Source organism: Dermochelys coriacea, chromosome 9 (assembly GCF_009764565.3).
Source record: "Dermochelys coriacea isolate rDerCor1 chromosome 9, rDerCor1.pri.v4, whole genome shotgun sequence".
Taxonomy (NCBI): Eukaryota; Metazoa; Chordata; order Testudines; family Dermochelyidae; genus Dermochelys; species Dermochelys coriacea.
The window spans coordinates 60,157,847-60,178,186 of NC_050076.1; the positions used below are offsets into that span (position 1 = coordinate 60,157,847).

Consider the following 20,340-nt stretch of genomic DNA (forward strand, 5'->3'; position numbering starts at 1 on the left):
TCATATGTGCTCTGTAGCCTTAGACTGCCAAGCCTGGGGGGCAGCCCAGCCCAGCAGGTTCTACTCCTGTAGTGGAATTTTTCTGTGTGGCCTTGAGCAAGCTGTTGTCTTTCTGTGCCTCAGTTTTCCCCATCTGCAAAATGGGGTTCACATGTTTTGTAAAGCTGCCTATTCAAGGGCACCCTGACTGCAGTCGGGTGATGCACTAGCCTACAAACGTGTTCAACTGCTGTAAAATTGTCCTTTAAAGTCGAGTGGTGGAGTGCCTAGCTTTCTGGCCACTGTTATTTCAAAATGCCCTCTGCTACTAGAGTCTGTCTCTTGGGTGAGACCCTAAGAGAGAGGGCCTGAGGTAATGGAGGTGGGAGGGGGCAGGGACGGAGTTCCACAGTCCAAACCCAAATCCAGCCCCTGGCTTTCCTGTGGTCACCTCTCAAATCTTGTCTTTATGTTCCTTACGCTGGTAGAGGCTGGGAGGAATGCTCGGGTTTCAGGATCTGTAGCTGTCATACTAGAGCTACTGTGTGGTGCTGCAGCATCAGCAGCTGTCTTCATGTGTTCTGTTCTCTGCCTGGCTTCCTCCCTTTATCCCTGGTCACAGGCAGCCCTCGAAGCCCTGGATGAACTTGATCTCTTTGGTGCCAAAGGAGGCCCTCAGTCAGTGATCCATGTCCTGACGGACGAGGTGCAGCATTGCCAGGTATGAATGCTGTGCTGATGGTCCAGCAAGGAGTGCTTCCTCCCGCCAGTCCAGCAGCCTGGAGTCTTGCTGCTGTTCCACAGAGAGGAAGAGCTGTCTGACGACTTTACTCCTCCAGGTTTAGAGAGGCTTGATTCCAGACTATGCTGCTCTTGTCTCGGGTCTGGTCTACACTGGGGGTGAATCAATCTAAGTTATGCAACTTCAGCTACGTGAATAACATAGCTGAAGTAAATGTACTTAGATCTACGCACTGCGGTGTCTTTACTGCGGTGAGTCAACTGCTGCCACTCTTCCATCAGCTCCACCTGCGCCTCTCACTCTGGTGGAGTACCGGAGTTGATGGGAGAGCACTCAGCGGTTGATTTATTACATCTAGTCTAGATGCGATAAATCGACAACCTCCCCATGCGCCCCCCTCTTCCCCCCGATCGATTGCTGCCTGTCGATCCAGCGGGTAATGTAGACAAGCCTCTGCTGCCTGCAGTTGATTGAGAGGGAGATGTCTTAGGGCACAACCCTGCACTGGGAGGGGTGGAGTGGATGATCCAATAGGTCTCTCATTCCAGTAATTCATCTCCATCCTGTAGGATCCCTCCAACTTGGTGCTCTGCTGAGGCAGAATGTTGATGCTGTAGGAAGCAGTAGCTCATGGCATGTGGCTCCCCCAGGAGTGCTGGGGGGGGAGGACCATACCCCCACTTTTATGAATCAAGTTGGCAGAGGTGCAACAAGGGGGAACCCAGTCCTCCCCTTGGCCCTTGACTGGAGATGAGTGGCATAATGGTAGAGCCCCTTCTCTGCAAGCATGACAGATGGGCTGCCAGGCCAAATATGAGTGGTTGGTGTAGCAGCCTGGCTCACGTGGTCACCACACCAATTAAATCTTGGCCCATTTTGGTTGCTTCTCCCCACCCCCTACACACTGTTGCAGTCCTTCCAGCACCATTGGGCTCCCCCAGGTCACAGCTCTTTATAAATTAGAGATGGTTCCAGTCCAAGCACCCTGAACTCTCTTAAAGTTTGGATCTGAGCCTCCTGGCCCAGGCCTGTCTCTAGAATAACCCTAGCTCTTCCCTCTGCCCAGAACTGCCCTGTGATTCCCTTGGCATACTCCACTGCCATAACAGTGCTTTCCCTTGGTAATGCTGTGGCCCGTGGAAGCACTGACCCCATTGCCTCGGCACTATTAAATGTGCAGAGACCAGTGTTTGGTATTGGAGTTTCTCCTTCTTCCTAGTCTATTCTCCATTCCATGCTGCCAAGGGCTTCGACTTCCAAGGAGATTGATGCCAGCCTCCTCTCGGTCATCTCATACCCCGCCTTTGCTGTGGAGGACAGTGAGCTGGTGGAGATAACAAAGCAAGAAATCATTACAAAGCTGCAGGTAAGCGTCTCTCTAGGCTGCTCTTGGCCCTTTCAAGGAGAGCTGTCCATAACTGTCTGCCCTACTAATCTTCAGTGGCGCAGGGAATAGCCGCTAGGGCTCTACCCCCAACAGAGAAATCACAGAGGAACAAACACCTCTGTCAAGGCCAAATCCTCACTCTGGCACTTTGAGTGCAGAAGGTGGGGGCCCGCAAGTATTTTAAAAATTAATACTTGCCACTCCAGACTTGTATTAAACTCCCAGGGATACAGCTTTTCTCTGACCTTGGCTTGGTAAATGCTGCCACCACCCAATGGCAAACCCCTTGGAACCCAGGAAGGCACACTTGGGAGTTCCTTCCTGTGGGATAACTTCAAGCCCTTTCACCTCCCCTCTGGGGAAGAGTTGAGAAGGAAAACAAATGAAATTAGCTGTTCCCCCCCAGCTAATTAAACAACATGCACAAACCTCTTAGGGACACACAAATCCAATCCTGTTCTTAAAAAAACTAAATTTTATTAAACCCGAAAGGAAATACATTTGGAACTTAGGCTTTTTGCTAGATCTTAAAAGAAACAATTACAAAAATTAAACATCAAGATAGCTCTCCTGAGGTTCAGCTTAAAGGTTACAAGCAAAACAATAGCATCTGGGGTTAGCACAGAGGAGTCCACAAGCCAATAAGAAATAACCCTAATCGCGTCTTTCTAGACATTCCCTAATTTACTTACATATCTGAGGCTTCAGATAAGTAGGTTCAAGGTATGAATTGATGATCTATGATCATATCTGGCTTAAAGCTGCTTACAGCATTGCTGCTCTGTGTGTTGTTCTCTGGGAGAGAGCCAAGTTTTTTCCCAATTTTAAAAAGTTCTAGCCCTCCCATTGGCTCTTTTGGTCAGGTGACCACACCTTTTCCTTTACCTGGGGGACTTTTGTTAATGCTTTACAAGTAAAGCAAGTAGAAAACAGCCACCAAGAGGGACTTTATGGCTGGCTGTCCCTAAAAGGGAGCTACCCTGCCCTTCATTTATCACAACCTCCCTGAGATCTATCCCTTCTCCTAGGACTTACAGGTCATTGAGCTCTGCTACTGTAGCCTGGCCAGCTAGACAATGGAGGTGGGGTAAGGGAAGTAATCCCAGCCCCATACTGACACACAAACTGAGGTGAGCCACCTTGGCTGGTGCACAGCTAAGGAAAGAGGACAGTGAAAGTGGGGGTGGGATAGGTGAGAAGGAGGGCCTGAAAGCAATCATGGGCTGTATGTTGGGCATAACTCTCTGCTATATAGGAACTCCTCACTTAAATTCTTCCCGGTTAACGTTGTTTTGTTATGTTGCGGGAACATGACCGTTTAAAGTTGTGCAATGCTCTTATAACGTGGTTTGGCAGCCGCCTGTTTTGTCTACTGCTTGCAGGAAGAGCAGCCCGTTGCAGCAAGCTGGTGGGGGCTTGGAACCAGGGAGGACCGGCAGCTCCCCTAAGTTCCCTGTGCGGCAGCTGCCCAGCAGGCTATCAATTGCCAGCAGTTCAGCTGTCCCTCCCACCACTGCCATGTGCTGCTTCTGCCCTCTGCCTTGGAGCTGCACCCGGGAGCCTCCTGCTGGCTGTGGTGGCGGTGCAGGGGAAAGAAGGGTGCTAATGTCAGGGTGTCCCCCTCCCCCCACTCCTGCCCACCTGCTTACCCCATCTCCATAGAGTGGGGATGAGGGCACAGACGGACATGACGGGGCTCAGGACAAAGGGAGCTTGCTGGCAGCAGCTGCTGTCTCAATTTGCTGATGTACTTAAAAGGGCAGTGTACTTAGAGTAGGGTCAGCATACTTAAAGGGGCAATGTGCACTGTCTCTCATACATACAGTGTATGTCTCTGTCATGCTGTGTACCCTCCCTCCATTCCTGCTGCCTTGCAGAGTGTGAGGCTACATTGTTGTTAATTGTTAACCCCTGAGGGCTCAGCCAAGTGCTGGTTCATCATTTAGCACTAAGGCATTTCTTGGGAAATATTCCAGCCTCTGACTCCACCACCTCAACCAAGCTTCACAATCATCATTGCTGTGTACAGTATTAAATTGTTTAAAACTTATAGTGTGTGTGTGTGTGTGTGTGTGTGTGTGATTTTTAAATTATTTTTATATAAAATAAATATACAATATACATTTTTTATATAATAAGTCTTTTCTCTGGCCAAAAAAAAAAATTAAGTCTGGAACCTAACAGCCCCCTCCCCCATTTACATTAATTCGTATGGGGGGAAATTGGATTGGCTTAACATCATTTCACTTAAAGTATCATTTTTCAGGAACATAACTCCTCTTGCTTAAAGTTGTAGTTACTGTAACTACATTGTATCCAGCAACAAGGAACAGATCCCTGTCCCAAAGTGAATTCCCCTTTCTTTTCCAGGGGCGTTATGGCTGCTGCCGGTTTCTCAGAGATGGGTACAGGACCCCTAGAGAGGTGTGTATTGTGGGGTTTGCTGGCTGGATTTTCCTTTGCTTTGCACCAAGCAGCTGCCTGATTGATGTGGGGGTGTCTTGAGTTCCTTTTACTACATTTAAAACATCAGCCCTGAGATGGTTTAGGTTAATGGAAGTCCATCTAAGGCTGTCTGGCAAAGGAGGGGAAGATGGAGGGTCCCTTTTAATTCAGGAATCACTAAAGTTTCCACATAGTAGCACAGCCAAGAAAGCCAGTGTGCAGTGGCCAATGGAGAAGCAGTGTTGGGTCACAGAGGGAACCCTGGTGGTTGAGGGCTTTGGAAGGAGAGGAGGAGTGTTGGCTTTTCAGTGCTGCTAGGGGATGATATCTATCCACCCTGGTGCTGGGGCCTGCGGTGGGGATGGGGCATATTTCTTGGGTTAATGTCTCCAGGGGAGGCAGAGGGGACCTGCCATCTCTTGAAGGAGTCCTGCATAGTCAGGGCCTTCGGCCCCCTCCCACTGCTCTGCTCTGCTTGGGCGAAATTAGCAGCACTTGGACAGCAGATGGGCCTCCTGGGAGAAGTCAGTGACCAACACTGAGCTCCATATTGATCTGCATCTGGGAAGACCCTTGCCCCTGGAAATATGACCTTCCAGGAGGGGGAGAGTTGCTTGGGAGAAGCCCATTTCCTCCTCTTCCTCCCTAGCACCCCCATTCTGCTGTCACACAACTGAATGCTTGTGAAAGATGGAACCCTGCTCCTCACCATCCTCCTCACCCTAATGGTGCCATTTATGTAACACATGCTGGGGGTAAATTATGTACAACTCTGCTATACTCCGCATTTCTGCACCTCAGCTTAACTCGGCTGAAGACAGGCCAGAGATGTCTTTTCTGGGCCTTGTGGGAACACATTTTATAGAGTGAGGCTCACAGCCATTGCATGCAAAACCTTGAGCTTTGGTGTTAATGACAGCTACCAGTCAGCTGCAAGGAGAGGGAATCCTATGGTTTCTAAGTAAACATTTAATACACACATTGTAAATAGTATTTGAATACTTACACATTTTAAACAGAAGTTATTGGGTAGTAAATCTACTGGTGTTCCTTGCACTGACTTTCACCACTCTGCTGCTGTCACGTATATTTCAGGGTGAGCTCTACACTTTTTAGCAGGCATGTTCCCTACTGATCTTTCAGAGCTGAGTTCTCATGCTTTATAGCATAGCCATAAAATGTAGCCTGTGTCACCTGGATTCTTCCCAGCTTGAGAAGAAAGCGCTTCAGAGCTCTGTCAGCAAATAGCAGTCTGGGGATCCTTCCAGCTAGCAGCATTCTGGTCCTTGGGTTAATAATGACGTAAGCTGTAGTAATCACTATATAATAGCAGTATATATGGCTATGTATGACCTAGATATTGACTGGTCTCAGTTTCTGGTGAGATAGGAAAGCTGTAGCCTGTATCCAAAATGATACAGGTGTTGGTCAGTACGTAAAATAAGCACCCCTTGAACTTCCCTGAGGCTCTCGCTCTGGGGGGCACTTTTTTCCACAGAAGCCCAGCTAAATCAGATGGAAAATTTACAAACTCTCCTCTCACTGTGCCTGGATCACTTATATTTCTAACATATGCTGAATTCTGTTGGGCATCAATCTCAGATGGTGAATGTGTGGGGCTGTAAGACTCCTTGCCCTTAATGGAAACTTTCCATGTAGCATCATAAACTGCTACTGAGCATGTCCAGTAATTGCCACATCTCTGGCTCTCTTAGCTGCCCTGCCTTTCTCTCTGGTCATGTGCAGACACAGGATTCAACCACAAATCCATGTCTCTTCCCCCCCCCCTCCCCCACCATCACATGCTGCTCTAGAAACCTGGGTTATGCAGTCATACATGATGGACAGCTACCCCCTGCCTTTGGATGCAGTTCCCAGGGCTGGAGCAGTTCATGGCCAGATGGTCACCATGTGAGCACCCAGCTGCTGAAGGAGTCAGGAGAGGATGACTCAGAAGGGAGAGAGGGACTGGGTCACTGGGCCGGAACAAGCCTCCAGCTATAGCTTTGCATGACTTGACCTAATGCATCTCTGCACAGGACCCAAATCGCCTCTATTACGAGCCTGCTGAGCTGAAGCTCTTTGAGAACATTGAGTGTGAGTGGCCTTTGTTCTGGACCTACTTCATTATCGACGGGATCTTCAGCGGCAATGTAGAGCAGGTAAGGTGTGGGTTGGAGGGGGCACCTGGGTTGGGGAGGGGAGTCTGGCTTTAAGGGGAAAAATAAGCCGATTGCTTGCTTGTTAAACACAGTCCCCTGGGGTGCCCTTGTCAGTCTCTGTCTCCTCCTCTACAGGTACACCCTGCTTTGCTATCCTAGGATCTCAGAACTGCTGGGCTGTCTTTGTGTTCGTTTTTACTGTAGTGCCTAGGAGCCCAGTCATGGGCCAGGCCCCCCATTATGCTAGGCCCTGTACAAACCGAACAGAAAGACAGCCCCTGCCCAAAGTGGTTTACAAGGGAATAAACACTCTGAACTGCTGGCATGGCGGGTGGGGGAGTGGGGCCAGGCTCTGTGCTCTCCTGTGTGCATAGAGTGAGCACATGGGTGCTACCTGTTGCTATTTAACGCTTACATGCACATTCCTAATCCCAGTTGATCTGGTAGGGGACGGGTCTGGGACTAAGTTCCCTGTAAACCAGGTGGCCGTGCAGCAGGCTATTAAGCACTGCACAGGCGCTCAGGGAACCCGCCTGGCTGGGACCTGCTGCAGCTGGGGGAGGGGCACCCTGGCCCCGGGGGAGAGGAGGAGGGGCACGCACTGTGTGGAGTTCATTCTCTCTTCTCTTCTCCCCCCCCCCCCCTTGTAGCCCTGGGGCAGCCTGCATCTCATTCCAGGCCCCACCCCAGAGCCCGCACCCTCAACCGGAGCCCTCGCACCCCCAACCCTCCGCCTCAGCTGTGAGTTCCTTCCGACACTCTGAACCCCTCGGCCCCACCCTGCCACATGAATTTTATGTGCACCAATATGGAAGTGATGTGTCATACATCACCTCCGTATTGGTGCACATAACAAAATTCATTCTGCACGTGCATGGGGAAAAATTAAGGGAGCACTGATCTGGGGCTCTGCCCTTGGGGATGCTGTGTTGGGAGCTGATTCCCTGTGGTGCTTCCCCCTCAGGTCCAGGAGTACAGGGAGGCCCTTGAAGGCGTGCTCATCAAGGGGAAGGATGGAGTTCGCATGGTACCGGAGCTGTACAGTGTCCCTCCCAATAAGGTGAGTGTAGCAGGGTAACCTCCATCTTGAGCACTTCCCTAACGGCAGGCTGTGGCATGACACACCTGCCTCCGTTTCCCCTTCGCAGTCTGTTTCTCGGCGGCAAATTCAGACCCTTTTATTCATGTGAAGAGCCACAGTCTGCAGATCCCTCATTGTAAAAGGCAGCTTCTCCCCAAACACAGTCATAGCACAGCAGCTCTTCAATCCCGTTCCGAGATCGCCCACCCGAGTCATTAACTGCTTGGTCCCAGGACCATTCCCCTGTCCCAGGGACCCGCTCTCCAGGCCTCCACCTGAGAGTTCCCAGACCTGCTGCTCTCCCATGAGCCATAAAGCCTTGCTCTCCCTTGAAGCCTTGGGGCTCAACCTTCTCCTGTAGACCCAAGTGAGGTCTCCTGTGAGAGGGGTTCCACTGCCCCAGGGCTCCTCACCTGGGTGCCTCACCCAGCTCAGGGGAACCTCTCTCCAGGGCCAACCCCTTGCTGCTGGGCTCCTTCCACAGCCCTCCCTCCATTCGGGTCTTCTGCCAAAAGGCGCCCTGCAGTGTTAGTCTTCTAGGCCTCCCCATCTGTGAGGCATCCTCTGCTCCTGGGATCCATCCTCCTGAATTAATCCCTTGCTTCTGGGCCCAGCTTGCACTGACCAAGCTGGCTCTGCAACAAGCTTTCTGGCCCCTTGGTATGGTCCCCCAGCTCTAGCCAGTGCTCCCAACAGTCTTCTTCCGGTGGGTCTCCTGTAGCTCTTTCCCTCAGGCAACTCCCTACTCCTTCTGCCAGTTGCCTGGCTTCAGGTATCTCTGACTTACCCAGTCTTTTTTTTTATTTTGTTCTGTGTATACGGCCCAGGTGCCTTCTGTTAAGCCCTGTTGGGCATCAGCTGCCCTGTCACAGTCACTGGGCCCTGCTCCCTCTTAAATGAGCCAATGGCTAATGGGGGGCTGCACCTTATGCCCAGGGCCCAGGCTCTTGCTTAAAACATTAGAGGTAGCAGGAATCAAAAGGGATCCAATCTCCCTTCCCCTGCCTCATGGTCTTGCTGCCCCCCCCCCATAGATGCTCCCTCTACCAGTGCCCAAAGTGGGGTGGGGGGTTGATGACAGCTATTACCCAAGTCACCTGTGCACTGCTGCCCACCTGCCTGGCCAGGGGCAATGTGGGGTGAAGCTGGGCACCTCTGCTGTAGGCTCAGAAGAGCTGTGGTTGATCCCTGCAGGAATCCCCCTGCTGACTTTCCCCTCCCCCTTCTGCATGGGCTGGGTGGGGTGAGCGTGGCTTGCTGGATCTCGTCTACAGCGTGCTCTATTCCTGGTCAGGGCTAAGACTGGGCAGAAGCTGGAGGTTGCTGTGACTGCTGCCCTGTGGGTTGAGGGCATGCCAGTTCTCTGGGTTAATGCTGCCCCCTTTCCAACCAGTGTGAGAGGCACTTGAGGGGGAGGGGCTGTGTGCTCCCTTCCCTCTGAGGTCAAAACAGCTGGCTCCAACACCCCCCAATCCCAGGCCTGCTCTCCTCAGGATGGAGTGGGTACATCTGTGCTGCAGCTGAGCATGAATCTGTCTACATGGCCTGGCAGGCTCTCCCCCAGCTGCAGTGTGGATGCAGCTAGCATGTCCAGCTGGGAAGCGCAACTCCTTCCACCTCCACGCCCTTCAGCTCATTGCAGTGCTCATGGTATGCGTGCCACTAGTTCCAAGGGGCGTCGCTCGCTGCTGAGACACCTGCCCTGCCAGGCAGTACTTTAGCAGGGTGCTAAGCTCTGCTGGCTGCCCTTTGCCCCCCTCTGTCAGTCTTTAGGTCTGACTGCCTGACCCTGATGAACCAAATGTCTGAAAGCAGCCAGGGAGGAAGGGGCATGCAGGGGACAGCTATGATTTCCTGGGGGGTGGGTACTTTAAAATGCATCAGTTGCCTTTAAAGTCAGCATCCAGCTGCCAAGAGTGAGAGGATGCCACAGCCAAATGGGGGATCCTCTGGTAGCCTAAGAACTCTGCTGCGCTAAACCAGGAAGATCCGTGGGACTGTTGCTACAATGTTGTGTGGAAACTCTAGCTGCTTCCAAGAGATTTGCATTGGGAGGCCCTGAATGTGTGGTATTGGCCTCCCCTAGTTAACTGGGAAGGGGTGAGGGGTCTCCCATTAGAGCATGGGAGGGGAAGCTTGCCTGGGTAACACCCCAGCCCGATAGGAGAGGGCCCCCTGCGTATGTGGTGGCAGTACTGAAAACGTTCCCTGCTGGGTGGTGGGTTGGTGCCTGGCAGCATCTCCTAGGCTGTAGGCACTGTCGGATGCCTGATCTCTCCTTCTTTCCCCCCCCCCCCCCTCTTCTTCCAGGTGGATGAGGAGTATATGAATCCCCACACTGTCGACCGGGTCCCTATGGGCAAGCTGCCTCACATGTGGGGCCAGTCTCTCTACATTCTGGGGTGCCTGATGGCAGAGGTGAGATCACACCTGTCACTCTGGGCTGCCGGTTAGTCCAAGCTTAGCAGCTCTGATCTCTGAGGTATTTGTCTGCTCAGGAGTCAGTCTTCGTTCCTGTTGCATTCAACATTGAGGTGCTGAGCACTCTTGCCTCCACCATGGTCAGTGGGAGCTGGGAGAGCTTGGCACCAGGCCCGGTAGATTTTTAAATTTGCTAGAACTGCCCATAACTTCATGGAATCTGTGGCTTTCCCTTGTAGCGCCCTACTCCTAGGCGTTCTCTGCATCTGCATCTGCCTCTGAGTAGCACTTGTCCACAAACACATGCTTGCATTCTACCCAAGGCCTTATTTCCATCTTTTCTTTTTCTGGTCACTGCACTCTGCCTGTGCCACTTGCTGGCTGGTGCGTTGGGTGAGCAGCCTTTTCTGAAATATGCTCCTATGAGTGTCTGGAGACTTGTCTAAGTAACATCATCTACCACACCATCCCCTCTGCAGTAAAACAACCCTCCACCAGGATAGCAAAATCTCTTGTGAGCATCCAGAGGCCGCTATTCAACACAGCAGTGCTCTGTACTATGACGACTGCAGCTAGTGGCTACTTCACTCATCTTCCAGGCCTGCTTTTATTACACTGTCTGGGTGAGCTCTTATGCTGCTAGCTTTCTCTGCACTATTGTCTTCTACTTTCAGAAGAGCTGAGACCTGGAGAAGGTGGGATTAAAGAGTTAAATATTTTTTCTGGCCAGAGTGTGTTCATTACTCAGAGCCCCTCCGAGGAAGCAAAATAACTCTGGGTGAAGAAGGATCTGCCACTCCTGGCTCCGAATGGGCTCATCCATGAGTACCAGAAAGTGGAAGAGGTTTTTCTAAACTATCTTTTTCCCGTAGGCTTTAGAAGCCCATTGTAATGCTGATCAACTGAACCTGACAGATGGGGGTTCCCCACCTAATCCAGTCCTCAGTGTGTGTGATCTGTGTTGCTGATGTGTTCTGCTGCTAGGATAATGTTAGCAGGGGTCTCTGTAAGCAGCTTGTCTTCTCTGTGAGGGCAATTCCTCTCTCTCTGGTTATTTCTTCACACAGGGATTTCTGGCTCCAGGTGAAATTGATCCCCTGAATCGCAGGTTTGCTACTGTCCCGAAGCCAGATGTGGTAGTCCAAGGTGAGCATGGCAGTCTGATGTTACAGGTTGCTGTAGGTATGCTACACAAGAGGGGATGGAAACAGTCTCCAGCTGCAAAACGCAGGATGGCTTCCTGCCCACCAGCAGGGCTGGCTGCTTCACTGCACTGGATCTGTAGCTGATTTGATTTGGCAGATGTCATTTGTGTCTGGTAATGGGTGGTGCAGCTGGTCGCCCTTCCAGGGGGTTGAAAGGCTTCATACAGGTGGTGAGCAGTGCCATGGCAAAAGTAACCTTTCCCCCTTACAGTTTCTCTGATCCTGTGAGATCACTCAAGCTAAGCAGGGTCGATTCAGATCAATACTTGATTGGAAGACCTCTCAGGTGTCTGTATCTGTTGTGGGGACTCTCCCCTCTGAGTCAGTGCTGAGCTAATGCCCCAGCCTGGTTTGCTGTTTGAGATGCTGTTCTTTTGGATGACCCTCTGAGAGTGAAGGGGCCGGGACTCTGATTTAAAGATTCCTTGTCTCCCTTCAGTTAAACAGCTGCTATGTTGTTCCACAGAGGTGGCTACATTTCAGCAGTGGCTGAAGTGACATGGGAGCTATATAAAGGAATCTGTTTAAGTATGTAAAGCTCTTAAGGGTCCTTCAGGATAGAAGGTGCTGTAGAAATTTAAATGCTCCTTTAAACCATGACCACATATACTGATGAGTCTTGCTCTCGCCTCTGTCACCTGCTAACCTGGACCTCTTGTCCAGTCCACTGGGCAATTTAAGCTTCCACGTGGCAATTGTTGCTGCCAGGGGGATGGCTCTCAGACCCCCACCCCTCGTGGCGGAGGGCCCAGTTGTCCTCTAGGGTGGCAGGTTAGCTGGATGGGTGCAGATCCTAACTATGAGGGAACCCAAGCAGTCATTGCCAAGCAACTTGCACCCAGTCTCTGAGCAACCTCCACTGCCCAATGGCCATTCCCCTTTTTTGAAATTCCTGGCCTGAGATCTCCAGCTGCTGATACTACCCTCTCCACCCTTGCCCAGTGTGCATCCTAGCTGAGACAGACTGCATCAAGGCCATTCTGAAAAAGCAGGGCATCGAGGTGGAGACAGTGGCTGACGTGTACCCCATCAGAGTGCAGCCAGCCCGGATCCTCAGCCACATCTATGCCAGACTGGGTGAGTGGCCGGAGCTTTGCCTAGGCATCTGGGTCAGGGGGTGATAGAATATCTGGATGGGCCAGGGAGAGGCTGCTTGGGAAACAACTCGATCCTCCCTGTGTCTGACTTTCCAATGTGCACTAATGGCCAGTGGAGCGGTGTGTCATGGACACTGCCATGGCTGAAACACCGTCACCTTCCACCCTCATTTCTTGTTGGAGAATGTCCTGAGGCTGACAGTAACCCTTTCCTGACTGAACACAGGTGTGTGTTTTCTCAAACCGTCTCTGCACACCTTCTAACACCGCTCCTTTAGCAGGCAAAGGGCTCCTGGGAGAACTCCCCACCCCCTGTCATCACCCATTCCCCAGAATCCCTCTTTCAGCATCGGTCTCCAACCTGCTGACTGTAAGCCCAGGCTGCAATCAATATGGCCATGTTGGTCAAGCTCACTTCCAAATCTAGATCTTGTTATAACAAGCTTCGGCAGAGCCAGAGATAGATGTGAGGTTTTTAATGAGAGGAAAACCATTTCCAACCTCCCGTGCAGAGCCTGCAGCCCAGGTGATGGGCTCCTGCACGCGGTCCTCCGACTGTCCTGGCAGCTTTCATGGGGCGAAAATCTGACAAGGGCATGGAGGGTGAAAGGTCAATTGGAGTCTGAATTCCCTTGCCATTTAGATAAGGCAGTGGTTCCCAACCAGAGGTACGTGTATCCTTGGGGATACGCAGAGCTCTGCCGGGAGGTACATAAACTCCTCTAGCTATTTGTCTAGTTTTACAACAAGCTACAGAAAAAGCACTAGCAAAGTCAGTACAAACTAACATTTAATAAGAATGACTTTTTAATGCTTCTTTATATAGTTTACACTAAAATGTAAGTACAATATTTATATTCCAATTGATTTATTTTATAATTATATGATAAAAATGAGAGTTAGCAGTTTGTCAGTCACACTGTGCTGAGACAGTTTTGTATTTTAGGTCTCATTTTTGTAAGCAAGTAGTTTTTAAGTGACATGAAACTTGGGGTACATAAGACAGACTCCTGAAAAGGGTACAGTCATCTGGAAAGGTTGAGATCCACTGAGATAAGGAAACATTTCAAAAAGACAGGAGCCCTGTTGTCATCCCAAGCCCTTGACCTGTCCTCTCTCCCTATGGCCAGTTGAATTCAGGCGAGGGAAGTCTGAATTAATACTGACAGTCCTTCCATCCCCTCCCTCCCTCTTTGGAGACTGCTCACTCTTTAGCAGTCCCCTCTTGTGTTGCTTGCTTGATCCCTAGAAGGGATCTGTTTTGCACCAGATGCTGGGTGTTGTCAAGGGATGGCCTGGGGACGGGAGACCTCTAAGTTGTATCCCAACCCCTGCTTTGTGTAGCTCCAGCCAATGCTGCCCCTGAAAGCCCTGTGGAGCACGTTGCTAGCACAGGCTTCAGCTTCCTGGAAATCTGCCTGTGATGGGTTCGGTCACAGAGATCCCCTTGGGATTGTTGCCTGACGTGCTGAAATTACCTCTGAGCCCATTTTCCCTGCCATCTGGGGACTTCCAGAACCCTGTCTTATTGAGCCAGACATGCTAACCTGCTGCAACACAGACCCAGGGTCTGGTCCATGCCCCCAAAGCTACAGACTAAACTGAGAAAAAGCTCAGCAGGTTACCTGTCTCCAGCACCCAGACACTCAGTTCCCAATGGGATCCAAACCACAAATAAATCCATTTTACCGTGTATAGAGCTTATACAGGGTAAACTCATAAATTGTCTGCCCTCTATAACACTGATAGAGAGAGGTGCACAGCTGTTTGCTCCCCCAGATATTAATCACTTATTCTGGGTTTATTAATAAAAAAGTAGGATTTAAGTGGTTTCAAGTAATAGACAGAACAAAGTAAGTCACCAAGCAAAAACATGCAAATCTAAGCTTAATACTTTAAGAATCTGTTTACAAGTAATGTCTCACCCTCAGAGGGGTTCCAATAAGCTTCTTTCACGGACTAGACTCCTTCCTAGTCTGGGCCAAGTCCTTTCCCCTATACAGTCCTTGTGACTTGCAGTACTTGTTACTACCTTGTTACTTCCAGCAGACATCTCAGGTGGTAAGAAGAGGGTTTCTCATGATGGGCAGCCTCTTTTGTCCTGCTCTGCTCTTCTCTCCTCTCCCCCCCCCCCATCCGCCCCCCAAGTTTCGGCACAAGGTGGGAATCTTGTCTCTGCTTTGTCCCCACCTCTTCCTCTTCAGTGGAAAAGTACAAGGATTAAGATTGATTCCAGTATCATGTGACATGGTCACATGTCACTGTAAGATCCCCTAGTCTCCATTCTTCCTGTGATGGCCCACACGTATACAGGAAGGCATGCAGGTAAATAAACCATTTACAACCAATTGTCCTAGTCAGTGGGAGCCATCAAGATTCTAAACCACCATTAATGGCCCACACTTTGCATAATTACAAAAGGACCTCCAGAGTTATACTCGTATTTCTAGCTTCAGATACAAGAATGATACATGCATACAAATAGGAGGAATATATTCAGTAGGTTATAACCTTTGTTATGATACCTTACAAGAGACCTTTTGCATAAAGCATATTCCAGTTATATCATATTTACACTCAGAAGCATATTTCCATAAAACATATGGAGTGCAACATCACACTGCCTCCTTCTTCCATTTTGAGAGCACATCTTCATTTAAACAGTGAATAGCTTCCCCACTGCATGTGTCTGCTCAGGGAGGTGGGAGCATATCTCTGTACCCCACTCCTGGGATTTGCTGCATGCTGGTGAGGAAACCCTTATCCAGTGTTGCCAATATATTAACAAGGGGCTAGACAAACATCCTGGTACAAGCAGTGTGGGACCTAAGAGTTCAAAAGATCTCAGCATCGCTTGCGATGGGAGGCTGGACTCAGTGTAAGTAGGGAGCATATGGCAGTCCTAGCAGCTGGATTTCAATTAAGCTACCAATCCTCAGTTTCCCCTGCAAGGATAACAATGGAGCCTGACCCAGTGGAAGGGCTGTAAACATTAACTCCTCTCCAGTGCAAGAAGCATGTTGGAGCAGGGCGTAATAATGAGTCCCTAGCTCTTATCTAGCACTCTTCATAGCAGTATTGTCCCAATTTTACAGATGGAGAAACAGGCATAGAGCAGCCAAGTGACTTGCCCAAGACCTTCCAGCCGTCCAGATGCAGGAATAGAACCCAAATCTCCAGAGTCCCCGTCTAGTGCTCAGATGGGCTATAATGCCTAAGGTGCAGCATTGTGGGGAGGGATAGCTCAGTGGTTTGAGCATTGGCCTGCTAAACCCAGGGTTGTGAGTTCAATCCTTGAGGGGGCCATTTAGGGATCTGGGGCAAAAATTGGGGATTGGTCCTGCTTTGAGCAGAGGGTTGGACTAGATGACCTCATGAGGTCCCTTCCAACCCTGAGATTCTATGATTCTATAGCTCATCCAGAGTGGGGAGCTGTCCTCTGACCAAAAATCTTGTCACTTTCGGACAAAGCATCACTATTGGAAACTCTCTTGCTCCAGATGCGTCTTGGATCAAATGAGTTTCTTTGCAAGTGGACAGCCTTTGAGCCTGAGACTGTTTGCCCAAATGTCCTGTCTTGGGTCTCCTCTCGGAGCATTTCAGTAACAGAGGCATTGACCTCTCCTCTTCCCACTTCTCACAGGTCGCAACAAGCAAATGAACCTGAGTGGACGACCCTTCCGTTATATGGGAGTCCTGGGCACATCCAAGCTCTATGACATCAGAAAGAACATCTTCACCTTTACACCCCAGGTAAATGGGGGCAGTGTGGCAGCTGAGTGTGTGTCATGGTAGTAATGTGTATTAACCATACTGTATAAGCGGTGCAGCTCCAACCAGGTAGGTGCATGGCCTTTAGGGCTCAAAGGACAGGCTTCCTTTTAAAGGATGCTGCAGACTGCTAAGTGTAGTTGTAGCCATGTGGAGCCTAGGGTATTAGAAAGACAAGGTTGGGGGAGGGAATGTCTTTTACTGGACCAGCTTCTGTTGGTGAGAGAGACACTGTTTCAAGCAACACAGTGCTCTTCTTCTTAGCCTCTCTCACCAACAGAGGCTGGTCCACCTACCTTGCCTCTCAGAGGCATGAAATCAGAATTGGGGCCCTCCCAGTCCACAGAAACCTCTGTCAGTTTCTCCATAGCAGGTGCTTCAATGCTGTTTTTTAAAGGAAGTGATCCATGGCAGCAGTCCAGCCCCTGGGTGGACCCTACCATAAGAGCAGTGTGTGCATGCAATGGAAGGAAATGTCTCTTTGCTCAGCCAATCCTGGGAACAGTATGGCTGCCCACAGTACCACATGATTCCATGGTGATCAAGGCTCTGCAGCTGGGCATAGCAACAAAGCAGTTTTGTGGAGAAAGCCTCGCAAGAAGGGAAAGGGGAACAGCCAGAGCCTCCTGGTTGGGGAGGCACCAAGAGTGTGGGTAGAAAGTGCTCCTTTAAGCAATTCTTCCTTTCCTTTACAAACAGGTTTCAGAGTAGCAGCCGTGTTAGTCTGTATTCGCAAAAAGAAAAGGAGAACTTGTGGCACCTTAGAGACTAACAAATTTATTAGAGCATAAGCTTTCGTGAGCTACAGCTCACTTCATCGGATGCATTCCGATGAAGTGAGCTGTAGCTCACGAAAGCTTATGCTCTAATAAATTTGTTAGTCTCTAAGGTGCCACAAGTTCTCCTTTTCTTTTTACAAACAGGGAAGCCCACTAGCGGCTGCTGTGAATAAGGAGAAATTAGGAAAAGCCGTAAAACCTGATTTTCTTTTAAAAGAAAAAAAACCCAAACAAAAACAAAAAAAACCAAAGAAAACACTAAAATCTCTTGGTTTCCTCGTTTTTAAGAACACCAAGAGGACTGGTAATAGAGCAGGGAGATTTCCACCTTCTAGGTCTCTGGTTCCAGCCCAGCCTAGGGGTGCAACAATCAAAAGCCAGGGTGCATCAGGCTGCCCCATTACTTTGAGCAGGGGGTTGGACTAGATGACCTCCTAAGGTCCCTTTCAACCTTGATATTCTATGATTCTATGGCTCCTATGTGCAGAGAGTAGTTGAGGAATTAAAATCTCCTGCCAACTGGTCCTCAGGCTGGCAGGCGTGGCAGAGAGCCTGAGGGTTGCGTGGGCACAGAGGCAGGTCATCCTCTTGCTGCAGCAGGTGATTTCTCTGCATCAGGCCTATGCACACTGGAAAGGCTGTGAAGCCTGCACCATCTGCAGCTCTGTAGACAAACGGAGGGTGTCAGCCCAGCCTAAAGTCCACAGGCTGTCAGGAGAGCACAGAGCAATCAGAGCTCCCGTCACCAAGATGATACAGCAGCCATGCTTGTCTCTCTTGGGTTAATGACTTGTGTATGGGTGGTAGGAGGGTAAATGAGAGAAGCAGACTGTGTAGGAAATAAGTGGACCCCCCCCTTGCTGCTTCCATGAGGGCATTCATCTAACAGCAATTGCTACAGAGCTGTTGAAATCTGGTCTGTCTCTGTATTGACATGCTTTGTCACTATGGTAGCTGCTAGAAATGCAGTGGAAGGGCACTTCCCCTCACAGCAGGATGCTGCTCAGCAGTGCCCATTGCTCTTCTCTCCAGAAGTGTCACTGCCACGGATTCTGGTTAATTACTCTGTGGCAGCCAGCAGGTTCCCATCCCTGTATGACAGCATTAGCATCTTCCCACACCTGCCTATCAGCTGGAGAGCTGGCAGCCGTGCCTAAAGCAGGAGTCTTGAATCTGGGGTTGTCAGTCTCCAGGCAGGTTATATAGAAAGGATTTCCTAGCAGCCAAGAATTAGTTTCTCCCATACAGCCTCTGTGACTGTTCAGTATTGCCTGTCTTGCACTCATGCAGCCTACAGAACATGCCACCTGTAAGACCCTAAATCCTGCAGATGCCCAGAACCAATCCATGGCAATGGACTGACCCACTTGCTGTGCCATTAAGCCCTTTCTAGTTTTGCTCCTTTGTCTAATGAATGGTCCACAGCCCACCTCTCCCTGTGCTGCAGCAGCAGTCTGAGTCCTCGTGGCTTTCAGCCTCCCACACTCACCTCTGCTCCTGCATCCCCTGCAGTTCATCGATCAGCAGCAGTTCTATTTGGCCTTGGACAACAAGATGATCGTGGAGATGCTGCGGACAGACCTCTCCTACCTATGCAGCTGCTGGAGGATGACTGGACGGCCGACAATCACCTTCCCCATCTCGCAAACCATGCTTGGTAAAGGGCCCTCTGGCCTGTCTCTCGACGGGTATCCAGAAAGGCAAAGTCAGTGCAGCCCTTAAGCACAGCGTAGTCTCTTAGCCCCATCCCCTAGAAGATGTGCACTAGGAAGTTCTGTGGAGCTGGTCCAAAGGCCCCAGCTGACCAATGGGAAGGCGGCAGAGCTGTGCTGTCCTGCTCTGACCCGTTGTAACAAAGCAGCCTTTGGCGGGACACTACTGAGAGTATCAATTCAGGACAAATTGCTTAGAGCATGGCAGTCATAGCCCAAGACTAGGGTTCTTTTCTACTAAGACGCACTAAACCAGCCAAACAGAGAGGACTTTGCTTTTACCTCACTAGCTAACCAGAAGTCATACAAGCAATTCCCTCAGACACTTCAGTTTCCCAGGATCACCACCAGTGCCACTCCTTATAGAGATGAACGGTTATGAAAACCAATACCTCAGTAAACAAAGAAAAGTTCTCCCAAGTCCAAAGGACCAAGCCCCAGACCCAGGTCAATATACCAGTCAGATCGTGCCCACAAATCACGCTGTTGCCAATCCTTTAGAATGGGGTGGCTAACCTGAACATGAGAAGGAGCCAGAATTTACCAATGAACATTGCCAAAGAGCCCAGTAATACCTCAGCAGCCCCCCATCAGCCCACCTCCCGCCCACCAGCAACCCTGCTGCTTGGCGCCTTCCCCTCCCTCCCCGCGCATCCCGAACAGCGTGCAGGAGGCTCTGGAGGGGGTGGGAGGGAGGAGTGAGGGCATGGCAGGCTCAGGGGAGGGGGTGGAAAGGGGTGGAGTGGGGGCAGGGCCTGTGGCAGAGCCAGGGGTTGAGCAATGAGCACCCCTCAGCACATTGGAAAGTTGACGCCTGTAGCTCCAGCCCCGGAGTCGGTACCTATGCAAGGAGCTGCATATTAACTTCTAAAGAGCTGCATGTGGCTCTGGAGCCACGGGTTGGCAATCCCTGCTTTGGAATCTAAAGGTTTATTCATAAAAAGAAAGAAATATAGATGAGTTAAAATTGGTTAAATGGAATCAAATACATACAACAATTGCGAAGTTCTTAGTTCAGGCTTGTTTCAGGGTTGATGGGATTACTGCTAATTTTAAACCAATTGAGTGTCTGGAGTACAAATGTCCCAGCTTGGGTGGGTTATTCAGAGTTTCAGTTTCAAGTACAGTTCCTCCAGAGGTCAGAAGCAGGATTGAAGACAAAACTGGGAAGATGCAGCTGCCTTTTCTAGTCTCTTGCCATGCGGCCTGCGCTTCCTTTGTTCCAAACACAAGCTGCCCAGCACATGGCTTGGAAGCCTGAGAGTTCTCTCCATAGGTATGCCCCTGCATGCCTTGCTGAGTTATAGGTTGTATCTGCCTTCTCTCAGTGGCTCAGTTTTAGAGCTGATGGTTCTTAACGGGCCATCAGGCAGGCAGTGCTGATGCCAAAACTGTCTGGGGTGTTACCCAGAAGCATAGCACAAGTTTGAAATACAGACAGGCGTACATATCTATAACTCCTAATACAGAGGTGATAGAAACATATAAACAAGATGATCATATCTGGCAAATTTATAAAATTTTTGCATACGTCTTACATGGCATATCTGTCTGATTAT

General features: G+C 50.2%; 1 protein-coding gene across 5 annotated transcripts in view; it reads left to right on the forward strand.

Moving 5' to 3' along the window:
- The window catches only part of PHKA1 (phosphorylase kinase regulatory subunit alpha 1), a 70,484-nt gene that overhangs the window by 18,884 nt on the left and 31,260 nt on the right, over positions 1 to 20,340 (forward strand). For all 5 annotated transcript variants that reach the window (XM_038416583.2, XM_038416581.2, XM_038416582.2 and 2 more), the window contains exons 7-16: positions 602 to 700; positions 1,941 to 2,087; positions 4,479 to 4,532; positions 6,593 to 6,715; positions 7,680 to 7,775; positions 10,107 to 10,214; positions 11,285 to 11,363; positions 12,365 to 12,499; positions 16,163 to 16,272; positions 18,582 to 18,726. In XM_038416583.2, the coding sequence (XP_038272511.1) occupies positions 602 to 700; positions 1,941 to 2,087; positions 4,479 to 4,532; positions 6,593 to 6,715; positions 7,680 to 7,775; positions 10,107 to 10,214; positions 11,285 to 11,363; positions 12,365 to 12,499; positions 16,163 to 16,272; positions 18,582 to 18,726 (1,096 nt within the window). The remainder of the gene's footprint in view (positions 1 to 601; positions 701 to 1,940; positions 2,088 to 4,478; positions 4,533 to 6,592; positions 6,716 to 7,679; positions 7,776 to 10,106; positions 10,215 to 11,284; positions 11,364 to 12,364; positions 12,500 to 16,162; positions 16,273 to 18,581; positions 18,727 to 20,340) is intronic.